Below are 18,323 nucleotides of genomic sequence, written 5' to 3'. Positions count from 1 at the left end.
GGGGAAAAGCAAGGGCTGGTGTGAACTGTGAGGAGCACATCAGCCCAAACCGATGATTCATGCTGGAGGAATCAGCAGTGTGGTTTTATCTGACTTCAGATGTTTCAAGAAACAATCCTGATGTTTAATCTTGCTCAGTATATTTTCCCTTTGCGAACATCATGCTCTGTGCATGTTGTTTTATGAAAGATGTGAAACTCTGCTTTCTCCCAAATCAGCGTGCACTCAGATCCCTACAGCAGTGCTCTTCAAATTCACGTCAGTCCTGGTTTAGAGGCTCTCAGACTGGCTCCCAGCTGCTCACAGCTCTGGCACCCTGCAGCATCAAAATCCAGGAGCAGAATACCTGTCTCACAAAGTCAAGCTCAATGCAGTGGCACGTCTTCACTCTCATGGAAATTTTCTGAAGTCATCCTGAACCTGTTCAGATGACAGAAACCTTCCTTGATCCTGTCAGGAAGCCCACCTGATAAGCCATAGAAGCAAAGTTCAGGCTGCATTCCTACATCTGTCCTTCTAAATTCAAAAGTGCCAGGGAATGTTCCCAGGCCCTGCAGCTCAATCAGCTGGGTTGGTAAATGGTTAGCATGGTCCACAGCCAACTCTTGGCTTTGGCCAGCTATTGGTTGCCAGAGGAACTCCTGGACAAGGTTTGAGACTCAGTACAAGCAAGGGACTGTTCACAGGACATGGTTTGGGTGCAACCAACCTGTCCTAGGGGGTAAAAGAGAAGTATTCTGCATGTAGGCCATTTGGTGACAGCTGGCCTCAGCATCGAGAAGTGATCTGGGGCATGCTCAACTTATGGGTATAGATGTAGTCTTAGATGCTTGAGTGGCATTGAAATCCCACAAGCCAGTCCAGGAAAGGAATTCCTTCTCATGCTTTTGTAAGAAGTCCTGGATACCTGAGGATGTGAACACGCTTTGTGAGAAGTCCCAGAGGATCTGTTCCTTTCTGTTCACTTCCTCAGCAGGAAGGCAAAAGCAGGAGAATCGGGGTAGATGCTCCAGCTATGCTGAGCTTACAGTGGTGATTTCTGCTGTTACCACCAGGAAGCTGCCCAGAACTGAGCCTATGCAGTTCGTGGGGCTGAATCGGCAGGAGGAGGCCACCTGCCAACACCCGTCTGCCAGCTCCAGCCTGCTGGCATGCTGACCAGCAGCAACCTGAGTCTCTGGCTTCCTGTAGGGAATTTCTATCTGTTTCTTCACAGCCAAAAGTGCTCTCATTGCAGCGTCTCTGTGCTTGGAGTGGGCTTGGAACACGCTCCATGAGAGTGTGCTTTTTCCATTAGGAAAAGGTCTGGGACCACAGTTGGTGGAAAGAGAGAAAGAGAAAGAGAGAAAGAGAGAAAGAGAGAGAGAGAGAGAAAGAGAGAGAGAAAGAAAGAGAGAGAGAGAGAGAGAAAGAGAGAAAGAGAGAAAGAAAGAGAGAAAGAGAGAAAGAGAGAAAGAGAGAGAGAAAGAGAGAAAGAAAGAGAGAAAGAAAGAGAGAAAGAGAGAAAGAGAGAAAGAGAGAAAGAGAGAAAGAAAGAAAGAGAGAAAGAGAGAAAGAGAGAAAGAGAGAAAGAAAGAAAGAAAGAAAGAAAGAAAGAAAGAAAGAAAGAAAGAAAGAAAGAAAGAAAGAAAGAAAGAAAGAAAGAAAGAAAGAAAGAAAGAAAGAAAGAAAGAAAGAAAGAAAGAAAGAAAGAAAGAAAGAAAGAAAGAAAGAAAGAAAGAAAGAAAGAAAGAAAGAAAGAAAGAAGACAGGCAGACAAGGCCCTCCGGGGTCCCTCTTCACCAGCGGGGCAGCGTGGCCCCGTCCCCCCCGGGACCCACGGGGCGCGGTGCCCGCCGGCCCCGTCCCGTCCCGTCCCGCCCCGTCGCTGGCTCGGCGCGGCCGCCAGGTGGCAGCGTCGCCGTGGGAGGCGCCGGGCTGGGGCGGGGCAGGGGGCGGGGCCTCGGCCGCACCCTGCAGCGGCCCCGCGGGCACCCCCCGGCCCGGCTCCGCAGCGCCCGGTCCGCACGGACCCCGACCCCTCCGGGCTGGAGAGCCGCGCCAGGGCTGCTCTCCCTGCGGGCATTTCACCCGGTTCCGGGCGCTTTCTGCCCGGCCGAACGCGCTCCTCTGAGCCGCCGCCGTCAGCCCCGGGGCGGCGCAGGCGAACAGCAGGAGTCACAGCCGGCAGGAGAAACGCGCTGCCTCCTCGGGTCTGCAGCGCTGCCTTGACCTGGCCCCCCGAGAGGGGCTGCCTCCCTCCCTCCCCTGCTCTGGTGCCACCAGGGATCAGCACGCGGAGTTTTGAAACCGTGCAGTACCCGTTTCCCACCCAGCAGCGCAGCAGCACCCAGTGCCGTTCCGCTTGTCCTCCTCCCTCTGCACGCTTTTCCTTTCTTCAGACACTCGTTGCTGCTGCAACACAAGGCACCGGCCGTTGCTGCTGTCGTGTAAAACACTACCCCGCGGAGTCGAACTGGCAAATGTTTGTGGCACCATCGGGAGAGCCCTGGTGGCACTAAAGAAAGCCTTTATATGTCCTACATCAACCGTGCTTGAATGGCTGAACAAATGCCTCCTCCTCCTCACTTTTCTGTCCTCAGAACTTCAAATACATTATGCCCCTGTTTTCCTCCTTCACAGCTACTTTCCAAGCATCTGGTCCAAAGCCCATTCAAATCAGTCCCGTTGGCTGCAGTCAGCTTTGAACCATGGCCTAGATCTGCTTTAGTGGCTCTTGGCTTTACGCCTCTTCCATGCCCCCACTTGGAACAGTCTCTGCCTGCCTGAAGACTCACTTTTATTAGATTTCCCTTAGTCACATTTTGTTCAGGATACCTTTATACACGGGTGAATGATGGCTTCAGAGAGCATTTTGGGATGTAGCAGGGACTGTCTAAGAGATGGCAGATCATGGGGAGATTACTGACAAAAGAGGGGGGGATCTCCTGGAGTCTCAGTGGGGAAATAAAGGTGGCCAACAGCCAGGATGTGTTTGGCCTCAAAAGGAAATTTAAGCAAGGCAAGGAAATTCTTCAGCAGGATAAGGCAGGAGGCTGACAGTGAGGGGAGCATCGAACTGGTACGTGCCCAAAGTAAATGAGTGTATTACCCCAGTTTCAAACAAGACAGTACTGGTGAGGTGGTGCCATAACCCGACTATTCCGGGGGTTATGCACTGGTAAAGTTCAGGCTGTTGAGGACTTACCCGGGTTAGAAAAATCCCCAGACTTCTTCTCAGCCATCTGACTTCTACCCAACTGTTTAACATGGGTATATATACAACACCAGACTAATGCCCATAAAATTATGTTTACAAATAGGAGATCAAAGAAAAATGCCCACTGGGCTCTGGTAGGTACTGAATTAAACCAATCAAGCATCTGGATTACCAATAAATATATGTTTTATTAAGCATCTAAATATTCTCTAATGCTTGTCTGATTAAATCTAACAGAGCTAAATTTATTCAAGTAAAATATTCGGGTAAAAGCATTTATGTATCTAATAGTAACAAGAACAAGAATATTACAGATAACACTCATAACTGCAGTTAAGGCAACTGGCAGTGTCATACGGTTGGGCATTACTGGCCAGGAAGATGTCACCATGTTAGTGAGATCCTCAATTAGTTCTGTGCTAAAGTCAGCTTTTTAAAATTTGCTTTACCTATGTGCAATTACTGACAGCTGTGATCTGAAAACAATGACAAACCACAGGCCAAACACCTTGTTTCCATATTTCAAGGGGCATTTTGTCAGGCATCTGGTTTCTGTACTTTGGTGTCGATTTCCGTATTTCGAGGTGCATTTTTATCGCTTTCCGTAGTTCTGTGCCAGCAAGTGTTCACTGCACCTGCCGGAGCTGCTAAGGGAGGTGGGGGGATCGATCACCACAGGTGATGGCAAGGGGACTCCTCAGAATTAGAGCTTGAGCATTTTCAAGGGCTCACCTCGTCCAGCCTCCTTTCCCTTGGTTACACTGACTGTAGTCACGGCACTGCTGACAGGGCTGCGCCGAACCTGCTTGTCAAGCTGTCTCGTGGGGAGACTCTTACAGACTCTCCAAGCAATTTCTCCTGGCTCTTCTCACTGTTCCTCACTTTTCTTGCTGCTAGGAAGGGTCCCAAGGCATCTCCTCCATCCACGTTTCCTCTCGTTGCAGCCCTCCCACAATGGGTGCAGAACAGCTCCCCCGCTCCTCTTTGCAGCCATGTCCTTGTTTCTCAAACTTACTGTATTTTCTCTCAGTCAGCTTTTATGACCACATTTAAATATAAGCTCCTCAGAGAAATGCCTTTGGCTTTTTTTCACAGTGCTCTGCCATACAGGATAAGCCCTATGGTTCTTTTTAAAGCCGAATATAAAAAGAAATATCAGAAGTGCAGCATCAAGGTTATATACACAAATGCTTGGAAAACAGGACTTGGAAGGATCGAGCTTGTCTGAGCAGCCTGCGGTTTCTTCTCATACACAAGGGCTTGAGACCTACTCCTGAGCAAAGCAGTTGCAAGCTTTCCTCTCCCTCAGGATGCCCATGCAGAGGCTGCAGCAGCAGGGGAAACTCAAGGCTGCACAGTGAACATTCCCCTTCCCCGGTCTCATTTTCCACAGAGAGCTCTGAGAGTACCTGAGGCTTTCACCTGTCTCTTATTCTTTCTTATGGGTTCAGCCCTCAGCAGAAGCCCATCTGGGCCAGAAGCGTGACTAACGTCCAGCAGTGGTGTTAGGAGGGCTTAGAGGAATGCAAGCGCCCTCCAAGCACTTCACAAGCTGCCAGGTAAAATCACCTCCCGCAGGCTTCACTCCCTCTACCCACTCTTCCAGCGACTGTGGTGCATCCACGGCCCCATGGTTGGTCTCCTCTGCCTCCCCGCCCACCTCTTCCCAGCCCCCAGACCCTGCTGGAGCACCCAGCTCTCGCTGTGTGTCAGAGCCAGTGCAGGTACAAGTGCAGGGTGAGTTGTTTCTGAAAACGAGAGAAAGAGCGCGCTTTTTGCAGGACGCTGAGTATTTTGCTGGACTGGGAAGCTGAGCTGTCTCATTCAGCTGCTTTGCTTTTGCTACAGAAACAGCAGGCAGAGAGGGAGCACTAGCACTTTGGACTGGTGTGACATGCCACTGCACCCTCAGACTGGGATGTGACAGCTTTCTGGCTCCTTCCCGTCCTTTAGGACTCCCCAGCTCTGCCCTTGCCTGAAAATTACCCCATCCGCAATCGTTGCTCTCTGCCCCCTGCTTCATTCCATGCAGCCTTGCTGGAGAGAGCGGGTTTGAAAGCAAATTGTACCTCCCTTCCTCTCTGCCACTCTCCGTGCTCCCAGTCCCAGCTCCTTCCCTGTGCCATGGAGGGAGGTGCAGTCTCTCCAGTTGCTATCTCCTTGGCTGGCTTTTAGCTCCTACTTGCATCCTCCTCCATCTCCCAGTCCAGGCTCCATAACCAGGCACACAGCCACGCTGGCATCACACAAGCGTGCAGAAGAAACACCACATGTCCCCCAGCCTGACTTCAACTCGATGCTGTCCTGGACTGGAGGTGCCAGCTTGTCTCTTCCTTGGTCCTGACCTTAGCCTGTAAAAGCTCTCCCTTTCCTGAGCCTCCCTCTGCCCAGCTCCCCAGTGTTTGCAAGTTTACAACCAGTGATGAAAGAAGCCCTGGCATATCTAGTGACCACATCTGGAGAAGAAGCATGGACACCAAGATTTTCCAACAAGCTGTCACTGGTCCCAGCCCTCTGTCATCTAAGTGCTGGAACTCCATTGGAAGCACAGGATTTTTCAGATCTTCCATGAGCAGAACTGGTGTGTGGTTTACCTCACTTCTAAGGACCAAGTTGCAAGGATGGGATAAAAGCAGGCATAGGAGCAAATGGGACTTTTCTGGAGCAGGACATAAATCTGCCATTTCACATGGATTTTTATCTCCCACACCTCTGCAATTTTCCTGACAATTTCCAGTGCCTGCATCAAAACCAATTGGGGTGATTTTCCCCAGGAACTATGAGGCAGTTCTGTGAGACGGTTTGCCAAAAATAGCTTTATTTAGAGCTTTGGCCTAGCTGGACGATGAGTACCAGATCTGTAATGACCGGAGACAGTTGGAACAAACCCTGCATCTAACATCAAATAAACACTAGCGCAGAGAAACTGCAAGAAATGGAAATTTCTGCTGGAATCCCAACACTTTCCCTTAGTGTATGGGCCAGAAGGAATGTGGAGATGGGTGAGCAAACTCCATCACGTCACAAGTGAGAATTAAGCTTCCGCAGGAAATGTGCAAGCTGCAATTAACAGCAAAGTAAAACACACAAAGCACCTGGTTTCTGTATCATGACTTGCTCCCTAGAAACAGAACAGCATTCCCAGCTAATGAGCTCATTGGCATCATAATCCTAAGGCTGTTGAGGTCTTGGCACTACATCAGTTACCTTTTTCTTCACACTTCTAGGTTAATGCCTCCCTCTGGCTTCTCCCCACCACAAACCAAACCGCTTCAGCCTGCCACTTGCCTCTCCTCCGACCCCTCCTGCTCTCAGTGCCAGCTCGTCCTTCTGCCCGTTCACTCACCGACACCGTTGCCTTCCATCACCACTCTGGGTGCTTCGGTTCCTCCACCTGCCTTGTAGGCCCACCGTCTCCAGCTTCTGCTTTTTGAGCGCTGGGGAAGCTGCTCTTGCTGATGTCTCCAAGAAGTCTCCAATAAGCCAGAAGCTGCTTAGAAAATTCATTTTCTTCTCAAAATCTTGTCCTTTGGCTCCTTGTGAGGCTGTTTTAAAGAGAAGGGAAGGATACAGTCTTCTCCTTGCTCACAGGACAAGAAGCCATAAGTTATAACTGCAACAGGTGAGACTGGTTGGATGTTAGGAGAATGCACCCGTGGTAGGAATAATGATGCACTGGAACAGAAACAGACTGGGAAATCTGCAGCTTTGTAGGCCTTAGTGAGCAACATGTCTGGAGTGATTCTGCTTCGGGCAGAAGGATAGAATAGAAACCGCAGTGGTTCCAGTTTCAGTTCTCTTTTTGCTCCTTCGGGGATGCTCCTAAGGAATTCCCTTCATTCCCATGTAAGGGTCACATGGCTCTGCACATTACCAACCTTTTCTCTGTCTTTGCCTTCAGCTAATCTCATGCACAGCTCAAAATGCTGTCTTGCACACCTGCCGTCAGATCTACCTCTTTCTGTTTTAAGTGAAACTGTCTCACTAAGGTCTGTGGGGTGAATACAACCAAACCATTGATGATGTGGCGGCAGAGGGTAAAGCTGTGAGTAGATTTCAAACCACAGCTCCAGGAACCAGCTGTGACTAACAACTAGTTTTACCACATTCATTCCAGGGTAAAGGATTTGACGCCTTCAAAGTAGAGGGGGTTGCCCCTCGTCACATTTTTTGGCAAATTTTATTCTTGGGATAAAAATTCAGCTTACAGCAATTACAGGACTAAAAAAACCCGGCCTTGCTATTCTGCCAGCTTATCTTGAGCAATGTCACTTCACGCAGTCTCACCCTTAGCCAAATACTGACTCACCAACAAGGGGTCAGCAGCGGAAAAGGAGAGAGGGCATACCAGACGACAGATCAGCTCTCGCTGCTGGAAGCTAGGCAGGGAGTGAGACACGTATTTTGAATCAGAGGCACCTGATCAGTTGTTCTGAGGTGTAGTTAAAAGCCAGGATGCAAGAGGGCTGCTTCCCTACTGCTTGCTACAGAGAGGTGCAGCCTCCTCTCCCGGAGCGGCTGCGTTCGAAACGTGACTCTGGAGCCCTACGATGCCGCACCCAACGAAGGCTCCCAGCAGGTCGCTGTTTGCTTTTCTCTGGAGAAGGGTTTGGGCCCAGGGAACTGGTGTTCAAACACAGGTCTCCGCACAGCCCAGGACCTGGTATCCCTCCTGTAGCTCCACCTTGGTCCTGAGACAGCTTGGTCTCCTGGCACAGGCCGCAGATGTCCTCCGTTCTTTCTGAAGTGAGTTCCCTTTCCTGATCCTAGTTTCTTCTTATGCCAGCAAAGTCAGCAATCCCTACCTGCCTCTGCTCAGTGCTTTGAGGTCTGCAGGGAATGTCAAAAACTAGCGTAGTAAAATACATGCTGGCACTCACTGCCTCTGCTCAAATACCAGCATGCTATCAGTCACTCATGGAGACGACTCTTTTCCACTGTCCACTATCAAGTCTAGCCCTGCAAGTGGAGATGCTAACCATCACACCCTCTATTTTCTGTGTGTTTTACTCTTAAATCTTAAGTACACTGTTACAAGGCTTCTTTCAGCAGATGCTTTTCCCCTCCTGGGTCTGGGTCAAGCGACAGGGAGGACATAACTCTTCCACTGGCACCAACTCCTCATACCCAGAACAGCTCTGTCATGAAATGAAGGTCAGCAATCCCCTCTTTGCCAATACTTTCAAAGGGAGGTGCTTCACACCTGTTTGAGATGCTTCTGTTCTTGGTCTGTTGGCCCTGCTCACCCTCATCTCTCCAGTTTCTTCCCTCTCAATGGGTTTTTGGATCATCCGTGAAGAATATGCCCGTTTGCCGAGGAACTTTCCTCTTGTGCCCAGTGGATCCTGGTTGACAGAGCCAGGCATCAGGGCTTCTGTGAACATGGGGTCCCACCTAAATGCACCTCAGCCAGAGGCAGCACAACGGCAGCCTCTCCTCCTTCCAGTGGTGCTGCTGCTGGAAGCAAATGCTTCCTGGAGCAAGCCCTGATACAAGGCAGCAAGTGCATGAGGCCTGATAGTAGAGAAACCATGAGTTTGAGTTTCCTACTCCATGACTGAGGCTGCCAGGTCTGACTCACCGCCGAGGCATGCTGGGGAAAGAGAGGGACTCCCCGCATTTCCTGTGTTTTATTTGTCCTTGCATATGTTGCGATGTCAGAAGGGATGGGGAGCAGAGGAGCTGCGTACAGGACAGCAAGTGGTGGGAGAAAAGGAGATGGAGAAAGGCAGAGACTAGGAGAAGCCTTAACTCCATGCACTTTCCCCTTTGCTCCACCATTCTTTGTGCTCAGAGCTAAGCCACCGCTGGGGCACACTGGTGCTGGCGAGGTGCATGGAAAGAGGTGCTGGAAGCCAGTGGGACAGGAGCAATGAGGATAAATAACAAATGAAAGTAAGTAGTGGATAAATGAACGTGAGTAGTGTTCACTGCTAACATGAGAACCACAGTGTTTTCACATTTTGTTGTCCTCCTTAGATGCTAAAAGGGCATATTCCTGACTGCTGTAAAAATATCCTTGAAGATCTGGTCATTCTTGTCCCCGTCCAGAGTAGAAGCAAGCAGGACGTGACCTGCCTTTCTAAGTCACAGTTTACTGGAAGCCACGTGTGTGCTTGTCTGTGTGTATGGGTTGCCTACGCTTACGTGGAAACCTCTCAATAGAACAACGCTACAAGCCGTCAGGAATGAAGGGAGCCCAACGACATTTCCTTCTACTCCCAAAGTAAGCCTTGCAACACAAGGCTTGACTCGCAGCCAACTCTGCCCCGTGCGGTGGCCAGATAGCAAGGTGCATTGCCCAGCCCGACAGACCCTGCTGTGGTGGTTGTTGCAGGGCTGGCATCCCATCCCTGATTGAGCTTCAAAGCACCGAATCCTCCCTGAGCAATGTTTCTTCTCTCAGCCTGCAACACCCCTCCTCACCCATGGTCATGGCAGCAGCAGCCGCCGCAGTGTGGGAGGTGGCAGGCTTCAGTGTCGGACTGGAAAGACTTTCACACCTTAGGTTAAATCACTGCTTTCAGAATTGATTTATGGACATCATTATATATACATGGAGGGATTTTCAGGCAAATGTATGGGTTTGTAATGGAGGAGACAAGCACAGTTTTTCATTCCTACCTTTCACACGGCCATCCCCACAGGGTGTATGTGGGAGGTGAAGCGGGGGGTTAGCACGGAGGGTGCAGGAGCTCCCATTTCCCTTCCCCAGCCTCAGCCAAAGCATGTCAGTAGCAAGGCCCCAAGAGGGGCTGCTGGATGCAGCATCTCAGATGGCAGCAAGCCAACCACCATTTTGTGGCAGGAGCTGGCCTGGGTGTGACAGCAGCCCCCAGCTCTGGCCAAGGTTTGCCTAGCTGCATGCCGTTCACATTAGCTGTTCAGCCCTGCTTGGAGAAAAGAGAGGGCATTAAATATTCCCTGCCTTGTGCACTTCATGCAATAACAGTCAGTATCTCCGCAGCGCAGAGGAAAGCTTTCGCAGCCATGTTGGGCTTTGTGCCCGGGCAAAGCAGGGGCCATAAAGGTGTTGCCTGTGCAAAGCTGCATCAAGACGTGCAGCCTCACTCGATTCACCTGGAGCCACGGGTAGAACTGATGTCTCCGCAGTTCCCAGTGCTGCAGGTGCCTGGGCCAGGTGCTCCCAGGGAGGGGAAAATCACCTTACATCTTGCTCAGCTTTACTTTAAAATAATTAACACCGAATACGTATGATTCTTCTCCTACACGTGCCTGAAGGACTTGAGTATTGCCCGAGAAGGAAATAAAAGACATCCCATGCTATTCATCTCTTACCTACCTTTAAAAGTCAGGATTTTTAGAGTATCTTGTGGAAACATATCCTAGGGTTAAAGGTGATTAACAATAAATTATGAACTATTATGCGAGGGGAGGGGGTCTCCTAGGAGACATGGATATGTCTGGACAATTGTTTTGGGTGAGATTACACGGCACAAGAACTCCATAACAGCCTTATAACTCTCCACGTCAGCGACGCCTTTCCCCAGCATGGTGCGGGGCCGGCTGCTCTGCTGGCTGAAGGTGACCGTGAACCTTTACTTCTACAAGGTCCCAGAGCTGTCTTGATTCAGTTAATGTTAATTATTCCATTGATGCAGTTGTAAGAACGATTAACATTTTTATGAAAAGTGCTAAACCCATAAACTATATAAATTCTTTCAAGAAAAAAACTTCATTCATTAAAACTAAACCATGCAGGTCTGATTCTACTTCCATTCATAAAAATACCTTGGCACCGTGTTTGAACAATTCATATCAATTCTGAAACTTCTCTGTTTTTAGAGCAGTGCACTGAGTAAATTGAAACCAAATGCGTTATACCAGAGAAAGGACAGGAAAAAATTCATCCACCGCTTATGGTGTTTACCCAGGGCGATGCACTCTATGGATCTTAGCAGAAAATTGTGCTATTTTGTGTGATGGACATATTTTCTGCAGCTAGATCTATTTTTATAGTGGCTCCCGAATTGCAGTTTCAGCGCCAGACATCGTAAAAGGTATGTGGAAACTGTTCCACTGTGTGCTGTCAGCGACAGGTTGGTGCTAGTAAATAGTGATGAGAAACGCTGAGGTTTAAAAATGGCTTTGTGACCCCCCGAAATTTGAGTAATGTTATTTTAATTAATACACTGCTTTGCTTCTTACGCAGAACAGCTTTATTTGAATTTTGCTCATGCATTTATTAGTAAAATTCTGACTCATTGACTGCGTTTTGATGAATAAGGATAGATACGTTTGGAGGATAAATTTCTCAGGCAACTTGCAGGAAAAAATGACCAGAAACGTCCCTGTTCACACACACATGCTCCCAAAGGAAAGGAAAGCAACAGACGAATTACACCTCCAGCTCAAGTCTCCACCTTATTGCTAAAAGTCTCACGTAAAATGGAAAAAAAGAAAAAAAAAAAAAGAGCGAGCTGTGGCAAGCTGCTCCCTCTCCCCCTCGCTTTCAGCCGTGGGGCTGGGAACATCCTCTGGTCAGGGTGGGACAGGCCCTCCTCCTCCTCCTCTTCCTCCTCCTCGTCCTTCTCCGGCAGAGCCGCGGCGCGGGAGGGACCGTGGCGGTCCCCGGGGGATGCTGGAGGGGTTGCTGCTGCGGCAGAGCTGGAGCCCCCCCCGTCGAGGAGAGGAGGTTGATCCGCCGGACCCACCGCAAACCCCCGCGGGTCCTGCTCCCTTCCCTCCGATGTTTTCTGTTTCTAATTCGGGTGTGATATCCCCCCCCCCCCAGCCCCCCAGGTGAGTTTCCGACTTTTTTTTGTGGCAGTGAGAAGGATCTTTCTGGCAATGCACGGGCAGGATGGGTTGGGACGGCGGCGAAGGAGCCTGAAAAACGGCACCGGGAGGCAGCCGGCCCCAAACCTCCAAAGCCAGGTCTGCAGAGGAAAAAAAAACGCGGAGAGCCAGGCCGGGCTGGGAGCTTGTGCTGCGGGGTGGGGGGTTTCTTCTCCCCTAGGCAGAGTCCGAGCTTGCGGGAGAGGAGGAAGAGAGGCAGGAGCTTTTCCCGAAAGGAAAACGTCCCTGGGGCCAGCCGTACCACCGCAGGCACGTCCCGCTCCCGTAGATCACCCGTGGGTTTTCTGCCGCATCCCCGGGCGTGCCTCCCCACCCCTCGGGGGGGATTGGGGGGGGCGCAGCCGCTGGCAGAGCCCGGAGGAGGGTCCGGCTGCCTGTGCCGGTCATCGGGAGCCGGTCATCGGGGGAGACAAATCCTGCCCGCAGGACGCTCGGGCTTTTGGGTGTTTTTTTCTTGTTTCTTTTTTCCTTCTTATTCTTTTTTTTTTTTTTTCCCCCTCAAAAAAAATCAAAAGCAAACGAAACAAACCAGGTTGTTCCAGTTTCCAAAGAAGCGAGCGATAGTCCTGGGGGAGTCGTCCATAGATCCGATGGCCCGGGGCCTCCGGAAGGGACAGGGACGGCGGGGTGCCAGCCCCGGGAAGGGTCTGGGGTGCTCGGCTCCGCGTCCGCGCCGGTGCCGCGCCGGGCACGGAGGGACCCTCGCCCCGACGGGGCGGCCGCCCGCGCTGAGACCCCGCGCTCCCTCTTCTCCTCCGGTTTCCAGCCGGCTCCGCGCACCCGGGGGTGCACACACCGCCCGAGATCCGGGGGTGGCTGCCCGGGAGGGCCCGGGTGTCCCGGGGGGAGCGGGGCCGGGCTCTCCGCCATCCCGGCGGCTGGCTGCGGCCTCCTCCGGCCCGCGGCGAGACTCTCCTCGCTACAGCCGAACGACCTGAACTTTAATTTTCGCAAGGCGGGAGTTTCGGAGCGGAGGCACCGAAGTTCCCCCGGGGGAAGGCAGACGAGGGTCGGCCACGGCGCGGCGCGGCGGCGGGGAGTCTCCCGGTCCTCTCCCCGGCCCCATCCTCTTCCCCGGTCCGGGGGTCCTCACGGGCTCACCGAGAGTCCTGCTGCCTTCTGGGGGCGAGCAGGTCCCTGGAGGCCCCCGAGGGCAGGTTCCCGGGGGGGCACGGCTGGAGATCCTCCTTGCCCTGCAGCTCCCCGGAGGACACCACACAGTCTTGCTCTGGGTCGTTGCTGTTGCCCGCACCTCGCTTTTTGTCCTCTTCCTTCTTCCACTTCATCCGCCGGTTCTGGAACCAGATCTTGATGTGCCTCTCGGTCAAGTTCAACATGACGGCCAGCTCCACCCGCCGCGGCCTAGAGATGTACTTGTTGAAGAGAAACTCCTTCTCCAGCTCCAGCAGCTGCGCCCGGGTGTACGCCGTCCTCGTCCTCTTGTTCTCCTCCTGCTCCACCACGTAGGACCCCCCTGGAGAGAAGGGAGAGTCAGCCCCAGCCCCCCCGCCCGCCCCCTCGGGCTGGGGAGGGGGGGGTGGGTGACGGGGAACACGTCCCGCACCCCTGCACGGCTCAGGGCAGACGCTGGGGAAGGCAGTGGGGTGAGAGGGCAGCCCTGGGGAGCCCTCCGTCCCGGCACAGTGAAGCGGTGCTGGTGGCAGCTGTCAGGACCGCTGCTATTTTATTTCATAGCAGTTTAATGTTTTTTACAGTAATTTCCTCACGATTTTCGGGGAAATGCCGTCCCTCAAGCCGAGGGAGACGCTCGAGGGCCACCGTTTGCATGTCGCCAAAAGCTCTGAAGGATCCAGGGCCTGGTAATTGCTGAGATTCACGTAATAAAATGGAAAGTGAAAAGAATAAGAATAACGAAAATGAAGAGAAAAGTGAAAGAAAAAGGAAAAGAAAAAGAAGAAAAGGAAAAAAGAAAAAGAAAAAGAAAAAGAAAAAGAAAAAGAAAAAGAAAAAGAAAAAGAAAAAGAAAAAGAAAAAGAAAAAGAAAAAGAAAAAGAAAAAGAAAAAGAAAAAGAAGAAAAAGAAAAAGAAGAAAAAGGAAAAGAAAAAGAAGAAAAAGAAAGAGAAAAAGAAAGAGAAAAAGAAAGAGAAAAAAGAAAAAGCGAACCCCAAACCCCACTAACCAAATAGAACCAAAAAGGGGGGGGGGAGAAAAAAAAAAGAAAAAAACCTAAAAAAAAAAAACCCAAAATCCCAAAGCAACAACAACAAAAATGGTTTTCTCGCGTGACACACGCACAAGCAACGAAACAAAATAAAATGACAAAAAAAAATTTCGCACATCTCCCCTCCCCGTTGAAGGACCGGGAGGAGAAGCCATCCCGCCCGCGGAGGGCCCGCAGTCGCTGCCGGTGCCGGAGGGGTCCCGGGCAGGGCGAGTGGCTCTCCCCGACGGGGCCGCGGGTGGGGCCGCCATCCTATGCACAGGCCGCAATAAAATATGGGGAGAAATTTCCCAGGATGGGAGGTCGAGGGCCACGGGGGGAGTCCCGGGACTTCGCCGCGGAGCAGCCCCGGGGGAGAGGCCCCGGGGCCGGGAGCGGGCCGGCAGCCCCTCCGTCTCGCCGGACTGGTGAAACCTCGGATTTCTCGTTCCGGGCGCAGCGGCGGGATCGCCACCCCCACGGCGGCCACCGGGTCGCGGGTGGCAGCGGCGGCGGCAGCGAGCGGGGCCGGGGGCGATCCCGCCTGCAGGGCACAGCGGGGCAGACGGGCAGAGCGAAACGGGCCTTGCCAGCGGGCTCTCCCGCCTCTCCACCGCTCCAGCGATTTTATATGAATAATCTTCACAAATATAAACGTAGGCTTATAAACCTATGTGTATATTGCTATATTAATATATATATTAAAATACATGTCTATTCATAAAATGTTTATAGGTATAAACTCATGTATATACACCTACGTATAATATATATTAAAATATATATTAGATATATATGCATAAAATCGTTTATGAGTATAAACCTGTGTATATACCGGTATATGCGTGTAGGGATCTGAAAAAAAAAAAAAGTTCTGTTACGGCAAACCAAACCAGTGCTGCCGGGAGGCGGACACCGGGGGTCTGTCGGAGGGCCGCGGGAGCCTTTCCCCGGCAATACCAGCGCAAAGCTCCGAGGAATCCAGGGTCGCCCACATCCCAAATGTAGTCCTTAGGCTGCCTAGTTTGCGATATATACCCTGCAAATATATAGATTTGGCTACGGGCGTTGTGCAGGTGCCCGGCACAGAGCCGTGGCCCTTTGGCTGTCCGGGGGTGTGCGCGCACCCGCGACAGCGACGGCCCGTGGCACGGCACGGCCCCGGCCCCGGGCGGGCTGGGCAAAGCAGGGGAGAGCTTTCGGCTTTTAGGGGAAAATTTGCGTTTTGCTGCGGGTTTTGTCATCGCACAGGTACGGAGACAGAGGAAAAAAGGTGTAGTTTGAGAGTCTGGCTTTATCTATTTTTTTTTTTCTATTTTTCTTCCCCCCCCCACCTTCCTCCTAATTCATTCCACACAAGGAAAACGAGCTGATTTTCTCCCCCCCACCCCGCTCCCGGCACAATCTCTGCCGCCGAGTCCCCGGCGTGGGCAGCGCTCCTCGTCCCCGCCCGACGGCTGCGCCTCCCCGGGGACCCCCCTCGGTCTGCCCCGTGTGACTCCCAGACTATTCCACGGCGATTTTAATACTCCGGTCCTTTTTCCAACTGTCTATTTGAACAAAGCCATTAATATAATATTTGCCGTGTAGGCGTGACAAAGGCGCAGGACACGATAACATTGTGCAGGTAAGGGACAGAAATATTGTTGGGCAGCGGAACTTGCTGCCCAGATAGAGTTTCTTCCCCTCGCTGGCAGCTCCCTTTCGTTTGTGCATTGTTTCCCCCTCCCTGGGTTTTCCGCTCGGGAAGGTGGAATTGCGGCTAAAACCCGCCGGGGAAGCGGGAGGGGGTGGGATAAACGGGCCGGGGGCTGGGCCGGGGACGGGCTCTGCCGCCGGCCGGCGGGGAGAGCCGGGGGGCAGCGGCGAGGGGAAAGGCGGCTGCCCCGGGGTTCCGTGCCCCTGCTCCGGCAGCCCTGCCTGCCGCTTCCCCGGCCGCTCCACCCCGCGGGTGTTTCCGCGCCCCCGGCCACAATTAGTTAATCGGTGAAAAAAATAATTCGTTAATAATTGCTCGGGGTTAGGGCATCGCGGGCTGCGCCGGCTCCCACCCCGGCGTTTAACCCGACGGTAGCAGCCCCACAGCGGTGGGTCTTAGGGGGGGGGGGGGGGGGGGGCTGGCTGGCAGCGACCCTCCGGGTCCTCTCCGCACTGCACCCGAGCGGCGATGGCAGGGCCGGCACCGGGAAGGTTTCCTGCCAGCCGGGAGGGAGAGAAGCGGCGGGGCAAAGGCAGAGGGAGGCGGCGGGGCTTACCGGTCCACTGTCCCTTCCAGGAGTGCGACTTGGTGGACTTCATCCAGGCGAAAGGCACCTGCCCCCGGGGCTCCTCTATCCCCGCCGTGTCCCCCCCGTCTGCGAAAGGCAGAGCGTCCTGGTGGGGAGGAGGAAGTTGAGGGTGGTGATGGTGGTGGTGGTGAAGGTGGGAGACCCCGGCATCCTCCGTGATGGGGGGCACCTCGTAAGGCGAAATGTCTGGCGGGCTGCCTTGCTCCAGAGCCCCCAAGGCGCTGGGGTAAGGAGTCTGCTGCTGCCTGCCCAGGTACAGGCAGGCGGGGGGGCCGGGGCTGTAATCCTGCCCCTGGGCTCTCTGAAAGGCACACGACTCCTTGTAGAGCTGTGCCGAGGCGTAATACTGCTCCTCGGTGTTCATGGCGAGCGGGGCCGGCGCCGGGGAGGGGTGGGGGCAGTGGTGGCAGTCTCGCAGCTTAGGGACACATCGGGTTTGCTCCCGCTCCCGGCGCCCGGGATGCCTCTTTGACAGCTCGCCGCCCCGTCGGGCCCCGCCGCCCTGCCCGGCTCCCGCTGCCTCCCCATAGGCGCCGCTCCCCCCACGTGAGCCCTCCCGCAGCCCTCCGGGGCGGGGCGCGACCGGCCAGAGGCCCCCGGGGTGGCCCCGGCCCCGCAGACCCCTTCCCCCTTAACCGGGACCCCCCACACCCGCCCGCCCCCCGGCCCCGCAGAGAGGTGCAGCTCCCTGCTTTGGGGACAGGATTCGGGGGATTGCCCCGACGTGCGGGGCGCTCCGGGGCGGGGTGGCCCCTAAACCCTCCCCGCCCCGCTTGCTTAGGGGCTGCTCACCCCCCCAGAGCCCTCCTCGGGCACGGCCAGGGGAGGAAAACCCTCGGGGGGGCGGGGGGGGATGGACACACACCCGGCTCCTGGAGGGGTTTGGCATCAGGGCGCTTTGGGATGCGGGGGCATCTCGGGCAGGCATGCTGGTCTTCGGGGCCGGGCAGGGTGGCCGGGGGGACGGTGCCGGAGCTCCCGGGAGCAGGCAAGGACCGACTTTCTGCCCTCTCCCCCTCCCTCACCCCCCGCCCCCGCCCGGGGGGATGCGGCCGGTGGGGACCACAACGCTATCACCAGAGCGAGCGATAGGCAGCGGATTGTTTACCCGGGGGGTAAATTTGGGAGCCTTCCCCGCGGCTTGGGCTGCAATGTGTTGACCCTCGGAGATAATCCGCTCCGAGCTGGTGCCGGTTGACTTGGTGACCAGGCTATGAGGAGGCGGAGAGCTACCGAAAGGGACAAAGATCGTTTCCCTGCCTCCCCGCTCTCGGCCCGGCCGCCGCGCTTGCCGGCCCGGGGGCAGACACGCTTCCCACTGGCCCTGCCCGCCCCGTCTCACCGCCCCTTCCCCCGGCGCCTTCCCCCGCCACCGGGGGCTCCGGCCGCGCCGTCGGGGCCAGCACCCGCGGGGAGCAGCGCGGAGGCAGCCGGTGCTTCGGCCGAGTTCGGCCATACATCCGCCGAGCAGGCGGCCGGGAGGCTCCCGGTACTTCTCTCCCGCTCCCGGTTCCGCGGGATCGCCAAACCCGTCCGGTCCAGTACGCCGAAAATGGGTTTCGGCTCCGGGCCCACGCGGGTCCCCCGTCTCTCAGCACGCACGCTGAGCCTGTGATTCAATACCGAGCCATTAAGCGATTGCTTTCCCAAGCCATTTAACAGCAGCTCTTATGGATAAATAAACAGAAAAGGCTGTAAACCAATTACAGCGCGGATAGTGAAAAAGTATTTTATTAGCGGGAATTACCGACGGACATGGCTGCTGGCCGGGCTCCCCCGGCCCGGCGCCCTCCCTCCATCCCCTGGCATGCCGGGCGGGATGCGCAGGGCCCGCCGAGCCCCCCCACCCCGAGG

At 54.1% G+C, this 18,323-nt stretch overlaps 1 protein-coding gene across 1 annotated transcript; it reads right to left on the bottom strand.

Annotated features, from left to right (window-relative positions):
- Positions 1 to 13,116: 13,116 nt before the first annotated feature.
- PDX1 (pancreatic and duodenal homeobox 1) lies at positions 13,117 to 16,833 on the bottom strand. The gene is made up of 2 exons (XM_009938168.2): positions 16,437 to 16,833; positions 13,117 to 13,493 (listed from the first exon to the last, which is right to left on the bottom strand). Exons 1-2 carry the CDS (start codon positions 16,831 to 16,833, stop codon positions 13,117 to 13,119), a joined length of 774 nt encoding a protein of 257 aa, XP_009936470.2.
- Between the last annotated feature and the right edge of the window lie 1,490 nt (positions 16,834 to 18,323).

This window comes from Opisthocomus hoazin, chromosome 1, assembly GCF_030867145.1.
Source record: "Opisthocomus hoazin isolate bOpiHoa1 chromosome 1, bOpiHoa1.hap1, whole genome shotgun sequence".
Lineage (NCBI taxonomy): Eukaryota > Metazoa > Chordata > Aves > Opisthocomiformes > Opisthocomidae > Opisthocomus > Opisthocomus hoazin.
The sequence above is the reverse complement of the archived record's forward strand: the minus strand, read 5'-3'. Positions and strand labels throughout refer to the sequence as shown.